This window comes from Solanum stenotomum, chromosome 3, assembly GCF_019186545.1.
Source record: "Solanum stenotomum isolate F172 chromosome 3, ASM1918654v1, whole genome shotgun sequence".
NCBI lineage: Eukaryota > Viridiplantae > Streptophyta > Magnoliopsida > Solanales > Solanaceae > Solanum > Solanum stenotomum.
Genome location: NC_064284.1, coordinates 15,949,175 through 15,964,146, shown reverse-complemented (window position 1 = coordinate 15,964,146; position 14,972 = coordinate 15,949,175). Strand labels below are relative to the sequence as shown.

General features: G+C 34.9%; 3 protein-coding genes across 3 annotated transcripts; 2 read left to right on the top strand and 1 right to left on the bottom strand.

The window, feature by feature from the left end:
• Positions 1-7,213, top strand: LOC125859577 (uncharacterized). Its single transcript, XM_049539349.1, has 9 exons — positions 1-398; positions 490-733; positions 827-976; positions 4,716-4,773; positions 4,864-4,956; positions 5,571-5,669; positions 6,102-6,193; positions 6,433-6,492; positions 6,591-7,213. The coding sequence occupies exons 1-9, from the start codon at positions 184-186 to the stop codon at positions 6,852-6,854; spliced, it is 1,275 nt and encodes a 424-aa protein (XP_049395306.1). The 5' UTR covers positions 1-183; the 3' UTR covers positions 6,855-7,213.
• Positions 7,214-9,073: 1,860 nt separating this feature from the next.
• Positions 9,074-9,751, bottom strand: LOC125860839 (uncharacterized). Its single transcript, XM_049540867.1, has one exon. It carries the CDS (start codon positions 9,584-9,586, stop codon positions 9,194-9,196), a length of 393 nt encoding a protein of 130 aa, XP_049396824.1. The 5' UTR covers positions 9,587-9,751; the 3' UTR covers positions 9,074-9,193.
• Positions 9,752-12,641: 2,890 nt separating this feature from the next.
• On the top strand, positions 12,642-13,595 carry LOC125859732 (fruit protein pKIWI501-like). The gene is made up of 2 exons (XM_049539545.1): positions 12,642-12,844; positions 13,283-13,595. The coding sequence occupies exons 1-2, from the start codon at positions 12,734-12,736 to the stop codon at positions 13,511-13,513; spliced, it is 342 nt and encodes a 113-aa protein (XP_049395502.1). The 5' UTR covers positions 12,642-12,733; the 3' UTR covers positions 13,514-13,595.
• The last annotated feature ends 1,377 nt before the right edge of the window (positions 13,596-14,972 follow it).

Sequence of the window (14,972 nt, the reverse complement as noted above, 5' to 3'; positions counted from 1 at the left end):
TTCCATATCCAACCTAACCAACTACCCCCATACGGTACAATAGGCGAGAAATGACAAATTGTGTGACTTGGGTAATGGGTTTTACTAGGGCTTTGTAAACGTGAAAACTCCCCTCCGTCGGACCGATCGACCGTCCTTTTCTCTCTCCACCGTCCGATTCCGGTATTCAATTCATCTATCTCAATGAACACGGCGAGATCGAACTCCCTCAGCAAGCTCCGGCTGCTGAATCACTTGCTGCAGTCGACGCCTGTTGTTACCTGCAGAGCCGTCTCCACTCTCTCTTCGCCGATTCTAAAGCAGTCCTCTCTTCTATCCGGTCAAATCCCTCCACGTCAGCTCTCCCCGTTCTTCACATCGGTCCGCCATTTTCGCAATGCTCGTGACCCTAGTGTGAGGTAAAAAAAGTTAATCCTCTTTTTCGTATTGCTAGAATTTTTAGTGTTATATTGTTTTCTGTGAAAACGTTGTGTTTTTTTTTTTATGAAGATATGAAATTCCGCCACCTGTTAATTGGGGAGTACGAATTGTGCCTGAGAAAAAGGCATATGTTATTGAGCGGTTTGGGAAGTATGCTAAGACATTGACTCCTGGAATTCATGTGTTGATTCCTTTTGTCGATAAAATTGCTTATGTTCACTCTCTCAAAGAAGAGGCTATTCCTATACCTGATCAATCTGCCATCACCAAGGACAATGTCAGCATTTTGATTGATGGTGTTCTTTATGTCAAGGTTAGAAAGCTCTAACTAATTTTGGATTGAGACATTATTGATTGTACACTCTTGGAAATGTGAAAATGTTTTATGTTTGTTGTTTAACTGTAGATTGTGGACCCTAAATTGGCCTCGTATGGGGTTGAGAATCCACTCTATGCGGTAATTCAGCTAGCACAAACAACTATGCGCAGTGAGCTTGGTAAGATCACACTGGACAAGACCTTTGAGGAAAGGGACACTTTGAATGAAAAGATAGTGGTGAGCCTTTTACTAGTGTATGTTCCAAAAAAGTCTAGTCCCATCCTCACTGTTTCTCCTCATCCCCATTAATAGCATGTGTCGAGTATCTATATGTTTTTTGTCAAATAGGATAACTTGAGGGTTGTTTGATCAGTTCCTTCCACTTACGATTGTGGGTATCTGAAATTGGAAGTAAGTGAATTGCCTATGTAATCTATTGGATGTAGTTCTTCATGCTTGAGATGCAGGTTGTATATATTATCCACTTGTAAGATTTGAGCTAGTTATTTATAGAATTGATGATTAACTTATCTTGAATATTACAAGTTTCACATAAGGTTGATTGATCCACCTGCTAGAACCTTGTTTCATATGTTAAACAACTCTACTACTCAAGAAATGCTAAATTTGATGGGAAGGATAGATTTTGCTCTGAAATTTTAAAATGCCGAAAGAACACATTGTAAAGGCATGTACTTTGGTTCAACTAGTACATGTAATGTTAATTGTCCACTATAGGTGGTTTTGCAACTTTATAATGGACTAATAAATGGTTGATGATTCACATCCTCTCATAATCATTTGCACATGAAGCACCAGTTGACATGTTATATTTCTTTCCTTATATAACTGGTGGTTAGTATCACCGCCTTACCGTCAGCAACGTGAACAAGCAAACCTTTCTTGGTGCTCTTTGTATCCAAACAGAGAAATATTGACAGCCCTATCCTCTATTTTCAGTAACTTGTGTTAGAAGAACTTCCTAGGAAAAACCACTTCCCCTACCTATAGACTTCCATGTGTTCACCTTTGCTCGGGTGATAATTGGTCTACAAAGTAATTTATCAAATTTGAACTTTTTCTTCTTTTTTCTGGGTTCGATACATTTGAGCCGAGGGTCTTTCGGAAACAACCTCTCTACCTCCACATGGTAAGGTCTGCGTACACTTTACCCTCCCCGGACCCCACTCTGTGAAATTTAACTGGGTATTTTTTTTTGTTGTTGTTGAAGTTCTTCTATCTTTTGATCTTGTATGTTCATTTTGAATCATAGGCTTTATAATGATCCACCATCTTTTTCTCTGTATATCTGGTCAATGCTATCTTTTCTGGTTTGATATGTAGAAAATTACTCGAGTATTTGACACTTACGAATTCATCCACTCACCGGCAGTGCTTTAAGAAGCTTCTCTTGGTACATTAAACATGATTTTACGGCAAAACACTTCCCGTCCTGTAATGATATTCCACTATAGTTTGCATTCATAAGGTAAAGTGGTGTTTCCGGTTCTGTATTCCTCCTTATCATACTTTTCTGCATTCACTGTCTTCCCTACCTAGTGTTCTCATAACTGAACCTCTGAGCCACTTTCTTAAGTCTGTGTTACTGAATGTTCTTGAGTCTTCAATCCGAGCACTCCATAACTAGATGTGACAAAATTCAATTCATTAGATGAAACTTTTTTATCCCGTTATGTGTCTTCCTCAAGAAATTTCATTGTAGTGTCTTCAGCTTCTCTGTCCCTCTTGCCGATGCATGCATGTTCGGGGGCTCGGGGCACTTGAAAATGCCTTTATCAGGACTTCTTTACTCATTTAAACGAAAACTTTTTCTGCCACTGTGTCACCCTTTCTCAACTTTTTCTACTTTAGGATTCCAAACTGCAAGTAATTGGTAGTCCTAATGATCTTCCTGATGTTTCTATCTCTCTTAGACTTTTCATTACGCTTCAATGTTAAAGGAGAAAATTGTAGTTATATGTAATTCAGCACCTGCCTGCTGCTGTTTTACTTTAATAAGACATTATTACTTTAAAAAAAATGTGATGTAAAATATATGCGCCTTGTTAACATATACAACAGAATATGAATCTTCACTGTTCATGTATCTCCGTTTAAGCCTGTCTCAGCCATGTTGACATAGAGTTCACATATTTATTATGTCCTGTTGGTATTTCCTGTTTTCCCGAATTACGATTCTCTTTGTAATTCACTGTTAACTGCCTTTTTAAGTATCAAAGTCCTTTGTCATAGTTTATGTACCATATATTGATTACGCTTTATTATTGAGATAGGACTGAGGAATTGGTTAACTTGTGTAAAAATCAGGTCAAAATGGATCTAAAATTGACTTTTTGAAGAATTTGGCAATTGCCTTTTATTGACAATAAGATTTTCTTAAGTTTTATTGAGAAAGAGTCATTTTTGGGGAGGTGAAGACATGTTATAGAAGATTGTAATGTTTTTTATTTGCTATTTTTTAATCGTTTATGGTTTTCCTTGTAGTGTTTCTGTCTTTATCTTTATTGTGTCTGTAATCCGTTGTTTTTCTGTTTTTGCCCTTCTTTGTGTGAGCTTGGTTATTTTTTTACTCCCTATAGTCTATAATAATAACTGAATTTTTGAGCCTTTTTTCAATGTTCAAAATAAGTTAATTGCTCAATGTTCAATAGAGGAGTTGTATATTTTTTCCATTTTCCCCTTCATTTACAATTTCTAGGTGATAAGTTCAAGAGAGTTAATTGTTCATATTTATGGTTTTACTTTGAATTATTTCTATTTTCAAGAATAGTTTGAGTATACCTAAAAGGGCAAAAGTGGAAAGTGGTGTTCAATTTATGTCCTATTTTTTTTTTAGTGGGTGTGCATTGGCTCACAAATTCACTTAACATGGACTAGAGGGAGTAATAACTAAAATGTAAGTGAATTACTACTTAAATAAATTGGTCAACTTGGCTGTTAAGAGTCGAACTAAAGGGTATCCTACCACATGAGGTGTCTAAAAATGACGTTAAGAAGAAATTCCAATATAACCAAATACTAATAGAGGATAAATTGGTAAGAGTTAAGACTCCATCCATGATGAGAGTGCCACTGATTCTTTTCTGTGAATTGCATGCTATATGAGCTTCTTGAGTCTACTTTTCTGCTGAATTGATAATATTGAGTACATTTTCATCTGGCACATTTGTGAAGGATGAGTGTAACTGCAACTTTAAAAAGCAAGAGTCTTGTGACACTTTTAGATGGAAATTTTATCAAAATAATGAAGAATTTATATGCTTAATAAATCTCAGAGAATAAGAAATGATATTTCATGGAAAGTAAAGGAGGGTAAAAACAAAACATTGGTTTGAACTTTGAAGAAGCAGTTTCAATTGTTTTTAGCCATAAAAGCCACATTTGAGAAGTTATTTGCTGTATCATTTAGGCGTGTATCATGAAATCAGATAGAACCTCTGGAATGGAACTCAAAGTTAAAAGAGAAACTACTACTGGTCCAAGGTTCTATGATGATTCTGGTGAAATTAATTGTGTACTTGATAACATAATTTAAGTATCTCTATGTGCTTTTTTAATGTTTTGTCCTCACCATCAAAATACTGTTTTCTTCAACTTCACTTCACTATCAATCTGCACATGAATCCGGAGTCGCTTGTTGAATGACCATTATCATCATCAAGTTCTGTACCTATTGCATATGGTTTATTTAGGTGGTGTTTCTAGAGTAACCATCAAGTAATTTCTGCATTCTTATATGGCCATATTGACGTTAGTGATTGATCTGTATTAGTACATCAGCTTATTTAGGTGTGAGTTAATGATATGCTCATCTGATCCCTACACTGTCAAATTTTACCTACAATGATGTGCAATACTTTTGAGTGTTGATTTAGGAAGCATCCCAGTGGTTTCCTTTTAGTTCTGCACCTTCGATGCTTGAGCTTGATCCCTCTGATGTGCGCTTTTATTGTAGATGGCTATTAACGAGGCTGCAAAAGATTGGGGCTTGAAATGTCTTCGATATGAAATAAGTATGTGGGTTAGTCTGCCGATTTTTCCATCATTGTAGAAAATGTCTGACTTTATATTGCTGAGTATGTCTGCTATCCTTCTCTTTTCAGGGGATATATCTCCTCCTCGCGGAGTTAGAGCTGCTATGGAGATGCAGGCTGAAGCAGAACGTAAAAAAAGGGCGCAAGTTTTGGAGTCAGAAGGTAATTGATCCTCTTCCTGATGGTTAGTTTGCAATGCAGTATTTGTGTTAGAATTCTGATTGGTAGGGCTGCCTTTGCGGTAGAGGAGGCATACCCAGGGGCGGAGCAACCCTAGGGCAAGGGATGTCAAGTGACACCCCTTCGTCAGAAAATTACATTGTATATATAGGTCAAAATTATATTTAATGAATATATATACAAGTGTTGACACATCTTGACATAAGTTGAAGGTATAGTGTAGTGGTTAAGGGGTTGCACAAGTTGTTTTGAGGTTGTGTGTTCCATCCTTGATAGCACCATTTACTTTTTTACTTTATATTTTGACACCCCTTAATAAAAATCCTCTGGGCATACTTTATTATGATATCAGGGACAGACCAGCTTATTTTACATTTGCAAGTAGATCTATCGAAAAGCTTTTCCATCAACATAAAGAATCGATCTGTTCTTACTAGTTACATAGTCTCCTTAGGCTGATAACTTAGTAACTAAATGATTACCATGCCAATGTAAAATCACACTTTACTTCCTTTCTAGAATTTCTAGTATTTCAATCTGTCATGCAGGTTTTTCTTTTTCCTTTTTAATGATGATATTTTTTGACACTATAACAGGAGAAAGGCAGGCAAATATTAATATTGCAGACGGAAGGAAGAGTTCGGTGATCCTTGCCTCAGAAGCTGCAAAAATGGACCAAGTCAATAGAGCGCTAGGTTAGTTTACTTAGAAAGTCTCTTTTTCCATGAACTTTGATGAGACTCAACTTCCCTTTATCATGGTCAAAAAAAAGGAGAGTAGAGCTGTTTAGCCAGTGAAATTCTCAAAAGAAAAACTAGAAGTTTTGTTGAGAACATACTTTTCACCTACCATTGCGAGTTGCGACTGTTGGATAAGGTTTAATGGATTGATTAGCGTATGTGCATGTGTGTTCTCTCTGGTCTTAAAGGCGACAAATGATGTTCATCATGGTCCATTACTGTATTTAGTGGTGCCTAGGTGCCTGATAGAAAATATATAGTCTCAAGGTGTTTCAAGTTACATAAAACATTTAACTAGTCCATTTATAGTGACCTTTTATTTTTTGGGGTCAATCTCAGCTTCACTGGTTCTCCTCATTCATTTTCTCTCCCTGTTGAATGAATCAGGTGAAGCAGAAGCAATCCTAGCCAGGGCACAAGCTACAGCAAAAGGAATTGCAATGGTGTCAGAAACCCTTAAAGAGCATGGCGGTGCAGAGGTGAGATTCTTGAAACACCACTAGTGCTGGTCCTGATATGGCTCTGATTTTTGTCTTTTCTTTCTTCTTCCTCCCTGCCCCTTCTTCTGGCACGTATGGAAGTGGAATAGCGGGCTGCTTCCCACACTTGTAATGCGCCAGCTTATGGCAAAGTTTTCTTCCATTGGATTGTCAATATCTCACTTGATTGTACCTTAGCCATTCTGTCACACTTACAACTTTCAATATTTGGTTTGTAGGCAGCAAGTTTGAGGATTGCAGAGCAGTATATCCAAGCCTTCAGTAATATTGCAAAGGAGGTGAAGCACAATTGTTACATTATATTTGTGTCAGCTGTCATGTGTAAGTTGTTTGCTAACTTTGTTATTTTTTCCGTTTGCTTGTATCAATTTTGAAGGGAACAACACTGTTGCTTCCTACAAATGCTTCTGATCCTGCTAGCATGATGTCTCAAGCTCTTGCCGTATATAAAAACGTAGTGGGAAAGAATCTTGGCACTCAGCTTCCTGTGACCTCTCAATCCAAGTTGACCAAAAACACCAAGCAGAGTGATTCATCTGCAGTAAGCGGCGATGACAGCTCTCTTACTGTACATTCTGCTGATGATGATCGTCTGAGTGATCCCATTTTCTCGCTGCAAAGCCACAAAAAGGATGACTGAATTTTCTTAGCTTTGTGGAGTAACTAGCCTTACATGCATCGAATTCCTGAGTAGATAATTTGGCAATGATAAAGAGTGCCTATTCTTTTGGCATAGAGCTCTGACTTGCATGCATCATTTTGGTGATAAAACTCTTTTTTTCTGAGGATGGCTGCTGAGTTCCGGATGAGGCTTCTTGGAAAGTAGAAAAATGGTAAAAAATTGAAATGGAAAAAGTGGTAGTTAGGGGGCATTATACTTGATTGACTCTCCTTCAAATTTTGAAGGATGAAGCATTTCCAGAGGTTTATTGTTTTGGAGAACTTCAAAGCGTGTGGGAAACATGTACTTTTCAGTCGCCACTTTTATATGCTGTTTTTACATACGTTCTTGTGGAGACTCAAACTAATGACAGTAAAATTTCATTGTTCAATAACTTGTTTTGTGCTCCAGGAGACGAACTCATCTTTTTTGAATAAATATAATACCATGAGACGAGCATCTTTTTGTTAAAGAACTCATGCTTTTCAATGACTTGCGAGTTGGTATCCATCAAAAAGCAAGTATTCAAGAAAGATTATATTTGATGGTAACCTACTTACTACTACTAGAGTAGAGGGAAAATTGACCTTCAAACTAATCTGTATGGTTAAAAAGAATCATGTTATTAATCCCACGAGATTGATTTACAGAATGACCATGTGTTTTGATCCCCCTTGCCCTAAGCGTCAACTTTGATAAGGTCTGCCCATGGGTAACACATTTGAACTTTTTGACCTTGAGGGTTTGCCAATGGGCAAGCTGGGGTTTCAAGGTCAATGGGTGTATTTTCCTACGAGAATGAATCGCTTATCAAGCACATTACCTACTTATTAGAACTGAGATAAACTAGAAAATATTAGCAACCAAAAGTAAGATGCACTGCTCTTCCAAAAGAAAAAGAAAAACAGCCAGTGGAAATACTGAAAATCATAACCCGATTCCCAACTCCTCTCAAGTCTTTGACGCACCCTTCCCAAAACCAAAAACACAAGCAAAATGAATTTGCTTGACTATAATCCTCCCATTCAGATGCCTGATAATGATCTTGACACCACGTAGTCGTTATAAACTTAAAGAAAATGTTGGGAGTGAAATGAGATCACAATTGGAGTTGAAGTAGAGTTTTTGACTCACTCCTAAGACCAGTATGCACCAGGATGAAATGTCAAAAAATCTACCCAAATCATCGCGATCAAAATGGAGAGGAAGGAGATGGTACAAGGATAGAAGGAAGGCTGAGATAAGGGATCATCAAAAGAGTTGCTATAAAGACAAAGGGAAGGTTGGAGATGAGTAAATTGTTATTCTAGCAGCTGTTATGGTAAGGGAGGCAGTTGGAGGTTGAGGACAGGTTGGGGAGAGAAAAGGGGATAAACCAAGGGGAGGAGGAGAATAAGGAGTAGCCTAGGGGGTGAGGAAGTATTGGGCTCATGAAAATGGTCACTCTGTTCTTTGTTGCCAACTATTGCTACAAGTAACAGTAAGTCCACCCAATTAGAGACAGAACGAGAATGGCATCAGGGGCAGAGTAAATCATGAATAACAGACATGTGAAAATGATAAACGAAACAGCAAATATACCTCCAATTTGGGTTCAATGCTTTGTTCCAAACAGACATTCATCATTTTCCAGAGATCTGGATTACATAAGTAGCTTGCTAAATATCACAAAAGTATTTGGTTTGAACATTTCCCTAGCCAAACATTAGACTACAGTTTGACCTCACACATCAAACAGATCCAAAACAATAGAAAATTCCGGTGCATAAAGGCAGGCAGGTTCTTCAGAAACCTAGCAAGCCAATATCCCATATTTTCCTCAAAGGTTAAAGTCCAAACACACCTATCAGCCATAAGAACTTAAAAGGAGATGTAAAGCTACCGAAGACATGTAGATGACAATCTTATAGCCTCAAGAATCAACTCATCTATCTCCTCATCAAATTTCTCACATATTGAGAATCCTCTTCCTTTCCCTATACCACTGGGGCTCAGTTATATAAATCCTCTATATCTTTGGTCTCTGTTGGGACCAATTCATCTCTTTTATACATCACACATTCATTTCAGGCACTGTAAAAGAATTATCGCAGGACTATTAAGGCAATTGGGACGGAAATTTCAAAAATCAAAGAGACCATGATAAGATATATCTAAATCTCCTAAAATTGTATAAAACCAACAAAAAAACAAGAACAAAGGTGAAATCATCTAGCCGTATATTCCCCTCACTACATACAGAAGATACAGGTATGTTATACAAAAAATCATCCTATCAAGTCTAACCCTAAATCAAGTAATCAACGAAACCTGATCGATCATAGCAGCCCAAACAGCCCGACGAAACCAAGTAACACAAGCCAAACAATGTGAATCAACAATAGCGCTTGACCCGTAACCGGAGCAGAACCTCCGTTTCCCACCTCGCAGATCCCTGATTTCACAACACGCACACCAGCACAATGTGCGTCGGGGCAACCACACCAGTACGTCACACCGTTAACGCCGCAGACCGGGTCGGGTCGGAAGCAATTAATAGTGCAGGATTCCGACGGAGACGGCGTCGTAGGGCAAATGTCTTGATTCACTTGTTCGGAAGGCAAAAGAAGCGGGATGATTTCATCTGAACGGACGGTGACCGGGAAGTAGACGACGGAGATGAGCAGGAACACGACTATAGGTTGAAAAGCAGAAATTCTAAGAAATTCCATGGTTGTTATATTTGATTAAATTTTTTTCCGGCGAGCCTTTCTTAGAATAGAGAAGAAAAGCTCGCCTTTCTCTTATAACAGAAAACCTAGTTGAAGAAATCGAAAACCCGAGAATAGAAATTTTGGGGATTTCCGATGATCAAAGGAAAGTATTTTTATTTTTTTGGAAGAGGAAACGAAAGGTAAATTTTCCTTTATTGTTACGACTCCGTTAAATTCGAAGTCTCTAGCGGTTGAAATTGTACACACTATTGGTTTGTATCCCACCTGTACTGTTGACCTACCAACAAAAATTAGAGGTCATTTTTAATTTACTCGTTTTGTTCATTTTTCTTTGTCACATTTTTTATTCATCAAAAATAGTCAATTTAATTAATTTATAAAATTAGATTAATGTGATAATAAAGTATTCCAAGTTTACAATTATTTTCATATTAAAATGATGACAAAAATACATTTTAAATTGAACACATTTTATAAAAAGCGAAACATAATAAATAAAAATAAATAAAGCAAGTCAAAGTATTGGGTTATTTTGAGAATGGACCTAACCCACCTAAAGTTAATATTCTTCTAATTTGTTTTTCCTTTTTTTTTTGGTTTATTTTCTAACGGCAGATTTGCTACTTTAGATTTCTTTTATTTGATGAGACAAATATTTGAAGCCATTGACAGGGTTGACCAGGCTGGATTATTTTTTTATGCTATATATTATTCATTTATATTTTAATTATGGCAAGATTTTGAAAGTTAGCATGATTTATTATTTAGACATCTCAATTATATTTTGTACAATTTAAATACCAAAAGAAAGGTAGAATTGTATAATTTCAACAATTTTGTAATTTTCGCTTCAAATGAGCGCATAAAATTTCAAAAAATAGATTTTTAGATTTTTTATTTCCTTTTTCTTAATTTCTTTTCTCTTTCTTCTCCACTTTATAAAACCCTCTTCAAATGAACATTTTCATGTGATTTTCAATTTTTTGAGGTATTTATATCACATATAAATTACGGATTCAAAATTATAACCTTTTATTTTAAAAATAAGTAAACCTTTTGAATATGTAAAAATGACATGAAAATAAATATAGAATATGAATTAAAACAAAATTGTCTAGTTAAAGTACATTTCAATACTATATAGCAATAATACAAATTACAAAATCTATTAAGAAATATTTTGAATCTAAACTCTACATAAAGGAAATTTCCATGAAGGACAATGAAGTTGATTAATAGGAGAAAAAAGAGATATGTGAAATGTTAATTTCAAGTTTCAACTAAAGAAGAGGAAGTTAGAAAAGAAAAGCAAGAATTTAGAAAGGAGAACTTTGTTATGGAAGAATACTCTTGAATTGCTTTCAAATTTTGTGTTGGCTTACAAATGACTAAGACGACCCTTATTTATACTTGTGTGGGGATGGTTCCAAATATTACAAGATCTAGACTATTCTATGATTTACTACAAATATCTAACTCTCTAGAATATCTACACATTTCTTACATACATATAAAAGAAAGTTCTAGTGTATCTTCTAACAACTACTCTAGAATATCTAGATATTTCTTCAAGATAATTCTCTATATTTTCTACACTAGGACATTCCAGAGAAATCTATATTACTAAAAAAATTATCTTTTAACTTTTTTCACAATTAAGGATAAAGTTAGGAATGATGACGAGAAGTTTAGATATGAGAATAGAGATCAAAGAAATCATTTTTTTAATCCACAATACACAATACACATATACTTGAATCACATGCTACTATTTCTTTTGATGGAACCGTTCTCACCCCACTACTCAATTTGAATTCCATTAACAAGATCCTAATTACTTACTCTTTGCTCAATAGCTTTTGTCAGTCCAATACTGACCTTGGTATCCACAATGTCTAGAAGGCATTTCCATAGTTACATAACATTTTTCTTTAGGTATACGTTTAATTTCACATTTATGAACAAAAAACAGCCTAGGCAAATGGAGAGATTAATTAATGTTTGATTTTGGAGTGCATTTGGAGATGTTGCATTTTTCTCATCAAACGTCAATATTTGTTGTGTGTCAACAGCATGATTGGATGATTGTACATTGAATGACCGCAACTGAGAATTGTTTAATCGATCTTCTCCCATTAGTTACTTCCTCCATTTCAGTTTAAGTGTGAAAAATTTATTTAGTCCGTTTTTTTAAAAAAAAATGATAAGTTTCTAAATTTGAAAATATTTTAATTTGTACTTCCAATGAGAAATATTTGACAGTCATATATACAAATAATATGGAGTGGTGTATATGAGTGTATAATAAGAAGATAAAATTCAAAAATCTCATGAAATTATGTCATATATATTTCAAAAGTTTATTTTTCCTTCTTAGTGTACATATGCATGTTTAGTATTTGACATTCTCTTCATACTAGTATTATTGTTGTAGTTTTTGTTTTGATATTTCAATTATCGCATTATTTTTGTCATAATTTGAGCTGAAGATCTATCGAAAATAATCTCTCTATCTCCACGAGATAGTGATATAATATGCGTACAATTAATACATTATACCCTCTCCAGACACCACTTATGTAATTTTAGTGAATATATTGTTATTATGTATGCATGTTTAATCTTTGCTGCATTAATTAGTCGAGGGAGTACTCTTTTAAAAACATAGAGTAATATCCAATAAGATATGGGCACCGTCCATGTCCAAACAGAAAATGAAGTGGCTATTATTTTTTTTGTCGAAAAAAAAGATATGGACATCGTATTTATCATATTATAAAGATGAAACAAGAAAGTTGTTATAACTTTGATCGATATCTGCCACTTAATTATTGCCATCTCAGCTTTCTCCGTCATGTTACAATGAAATAATATTCAACGCATATATTTGTAACGAACTATACAACGTCGAGGCCTACCACTTTCATTTCTTTACAAATTGTCCACAAACAGGGTGCGCATGTTTCTACGATACACCACTAAATTAGGACATCCTTCCAATTTTTTCTATAAAAACCTCTTCATTTCTTTAACTTCAATCATAAAATTAAAAAATAAATAAAAAACAAGCCTCTCTTTAATAATTTTCTCAATCAAATTTTCTTGTCCATCTCCTCTTAGCTCGCTAAATCTCAGACAGTAGTCATGGGAGCCTGTGCGAGCAGACCTAAGGATTTGGATAAAGAGTTCGCCCCTATTCCTGCTGAGGAGCCTGCCACCCCCAAAAAGACCGAGCAGGAGACCCCTGCTCCTGAGGTATGTATGATTTTTTACACTATCATGTCACTTTATATGATTGAATTTCACAAAAACATAAAATAAAATGGAACATTAAATGAGGATACGTTTAATTTGTGCTCTTAATTGTATTGAAATGAACTTGAATCGAATAGACCATAATGGGTAGAGAAATTAATTGACCCACTAAAATCTAGAAGAAAAAAAAGTGTACTAGTTATATTTTGAAACTAGAAATTTGTTGATTTTCAAGAGCTAAATTCGACGTTACTTTTAACACAAGAATTAATGTCCATAATTGAAAGCGTCATATTATAGTGTGTGTCAATAAAAAATACATACCATTGCTCAATTAGGGTCCAAATTCATATGTTTAATACAATTTATTTAGGATTGAGACGTACACATTTAATGTAATATGTTTCAGTTCCCTTACGAAATTTTCGTTTATCTTAGGAGAAGAAGGATGGGGAGGAGACTAAAAAGGAAGAGCCATTGGTAGATGCGTCAGAAGCAGCACCAGAGGCTCCCAAGATTGAGGAAGTAACCGCTGCTGCGGCCACAGAGGAGGTGAAGCCGGCAAAGGAGGAGGAGAAGGCTGAGGAAGTCAAAGTTGAGGCTGTGAAGGAAAAGCCAGAAGAGGAGAAAAAGGAGGTTGAAGAGACCCCCAAAGCTGTTGCCCAATAAACAATAACAAAATATTCATAATCCTTAATTTTCTTTTGCATCTAATTTTTGTTATGTCACATATTCAAATGTTTTGCTAGTTTTTTTAAATTCGTTGTGGCTCATGTAGTAAAAGAAACAAAAAAAAAAATACTAAATAATAAATAAGAGATTCTCCAAAGATGTTTGTTCTTTACTTTTTATTTGTTTGTCCAATTTACTGCTATGGATTTATAAGTTCATACATTTGAAAGAGTACTTAATTAGATTCAGTAATCATAGACATCACCCATTAAACATTCACTTTATGACAAAATCATAATTTAACTGCACGTTTCCTATTTTCCTTACTCAAGTTAAAACTGGTCCCATTAATTATATGTTCAAGAAAATAGACTGTTTTTCACATCGAAATAATTAGAGAATATCAGCATAACATATTTTATGTAATATTCTACGACAATAATATACTTAGGAAAATTTTATAAGGTCTAAAGAGGGTGAAATGTAGTACATTAGACCTTACCATTACCACGTAGACATAGAGAAGTTTTTTGAAAGACTCTAGACACTAAGCGCAACAAATCCCGGACAATAAGAAAATATAGTGAATACTTCCTCCGTTCAACAATGGTTGTCCACTATACTATTTGGGATGTCCAACAATACTTGTCCACCTTATGAAATCAATGGATAGTTTCACACTTAGTTCCTAATTTACCCTTAGTATTAATTATAGTCATTTCTCTATTACATTTTTCAAGACATTGTATTTATTATATTTTAATGATGATATAGCAAAATCATCCTTCTATTTATAGTTTTTTAAGAAGCGTGTAGAGTCAATAGTGAAAATTTTACGGGTTAAGCTCAACCCGCCCCGCACCAACCCATTGCCATCCCTATCCACTAATGGGAAAAATTCTGGTTATATTTGATTGGTTGCCTTTTTATTTCGGCTGATCGGGGTTGTAAAAGAAAAAAATCGATGATTTAGAGTTGCCCATAAAGATCGTGGCAGTGCTTAAAGTATTTAAAGGCAAATGCAATGTCAAAGTGGCAGAAGGAAATGGTGAAAACAACCACTTTGATCTTTGGGATGATAACAATAAGTGCAATGGAATCGAAAAGGAAACCATGAAAATCTAAGTTCTATTTTCATTTTATCCTTTGAAACTTTTCAAATGATTTTTCATAAATGTTAGGATAAATAATTCACTTGTGATGATTTTGATATGCATTTTAAAAAAGTTTAAGAATAACATATTTGATATGCTTATTACAAATTTGTTATTTTGGGACAAAGAAAATTATTATGACATAATTGTATTGCATAAAGATCATATGAATTTTGTTTTCAAGTTATAAGATGATATATATAAATTTCATTATTTGATGGATAATACCTATACTTAAAAGTTATTCGAATAATTTGAAATTAAGAGAAATGATAATTTTTGTTAGATCATTTTGTGTTCTT

Coding starts and splice junctions, on each gene's coding strand:
- LOC125859577 (XM_049539349.1), top strand. CDS start 184: ATGAACACGGCGAGATCGAACTCCCTCAGCAAGCTCCGGCTGCTGAAT. Junction 4,774..4,863: donor ATGTCTTCGATATGAAATAA/GTATGTGGGTTA, acceptor TTCTCTTTTCAG/GGGATATATCTCCTCCTCGC. Junction 6,194..6,432: donor AAGAGCATGGCGGTGCAGAG/GTGAGATTCTTG, acceptor TTTGGTTTGTAG/GCAGCAAGTTTGAGGATTGC.
- LOC125860839 (XM_049540867.1), bottom strand. CDS start 9,586: ATGGAATTTCTTAGAATTTCTGCTTTTCAACCTATAGTCGTGTTCCTG.
- LOC125859732 (XM_049539545.1), top strand. CDS start 12,734: ATGGGAGCCTGTGCGAGCAGACCTAAGGATTTGGATAAAGAGTTCGCC. Junction 12,845..13,282: donor AGGAGACCCCTGCTCCTGAG/GTATGTATGATT, acceptor CGTTTATCTTAG/GAGAAGAAGGATGGGGAGGA.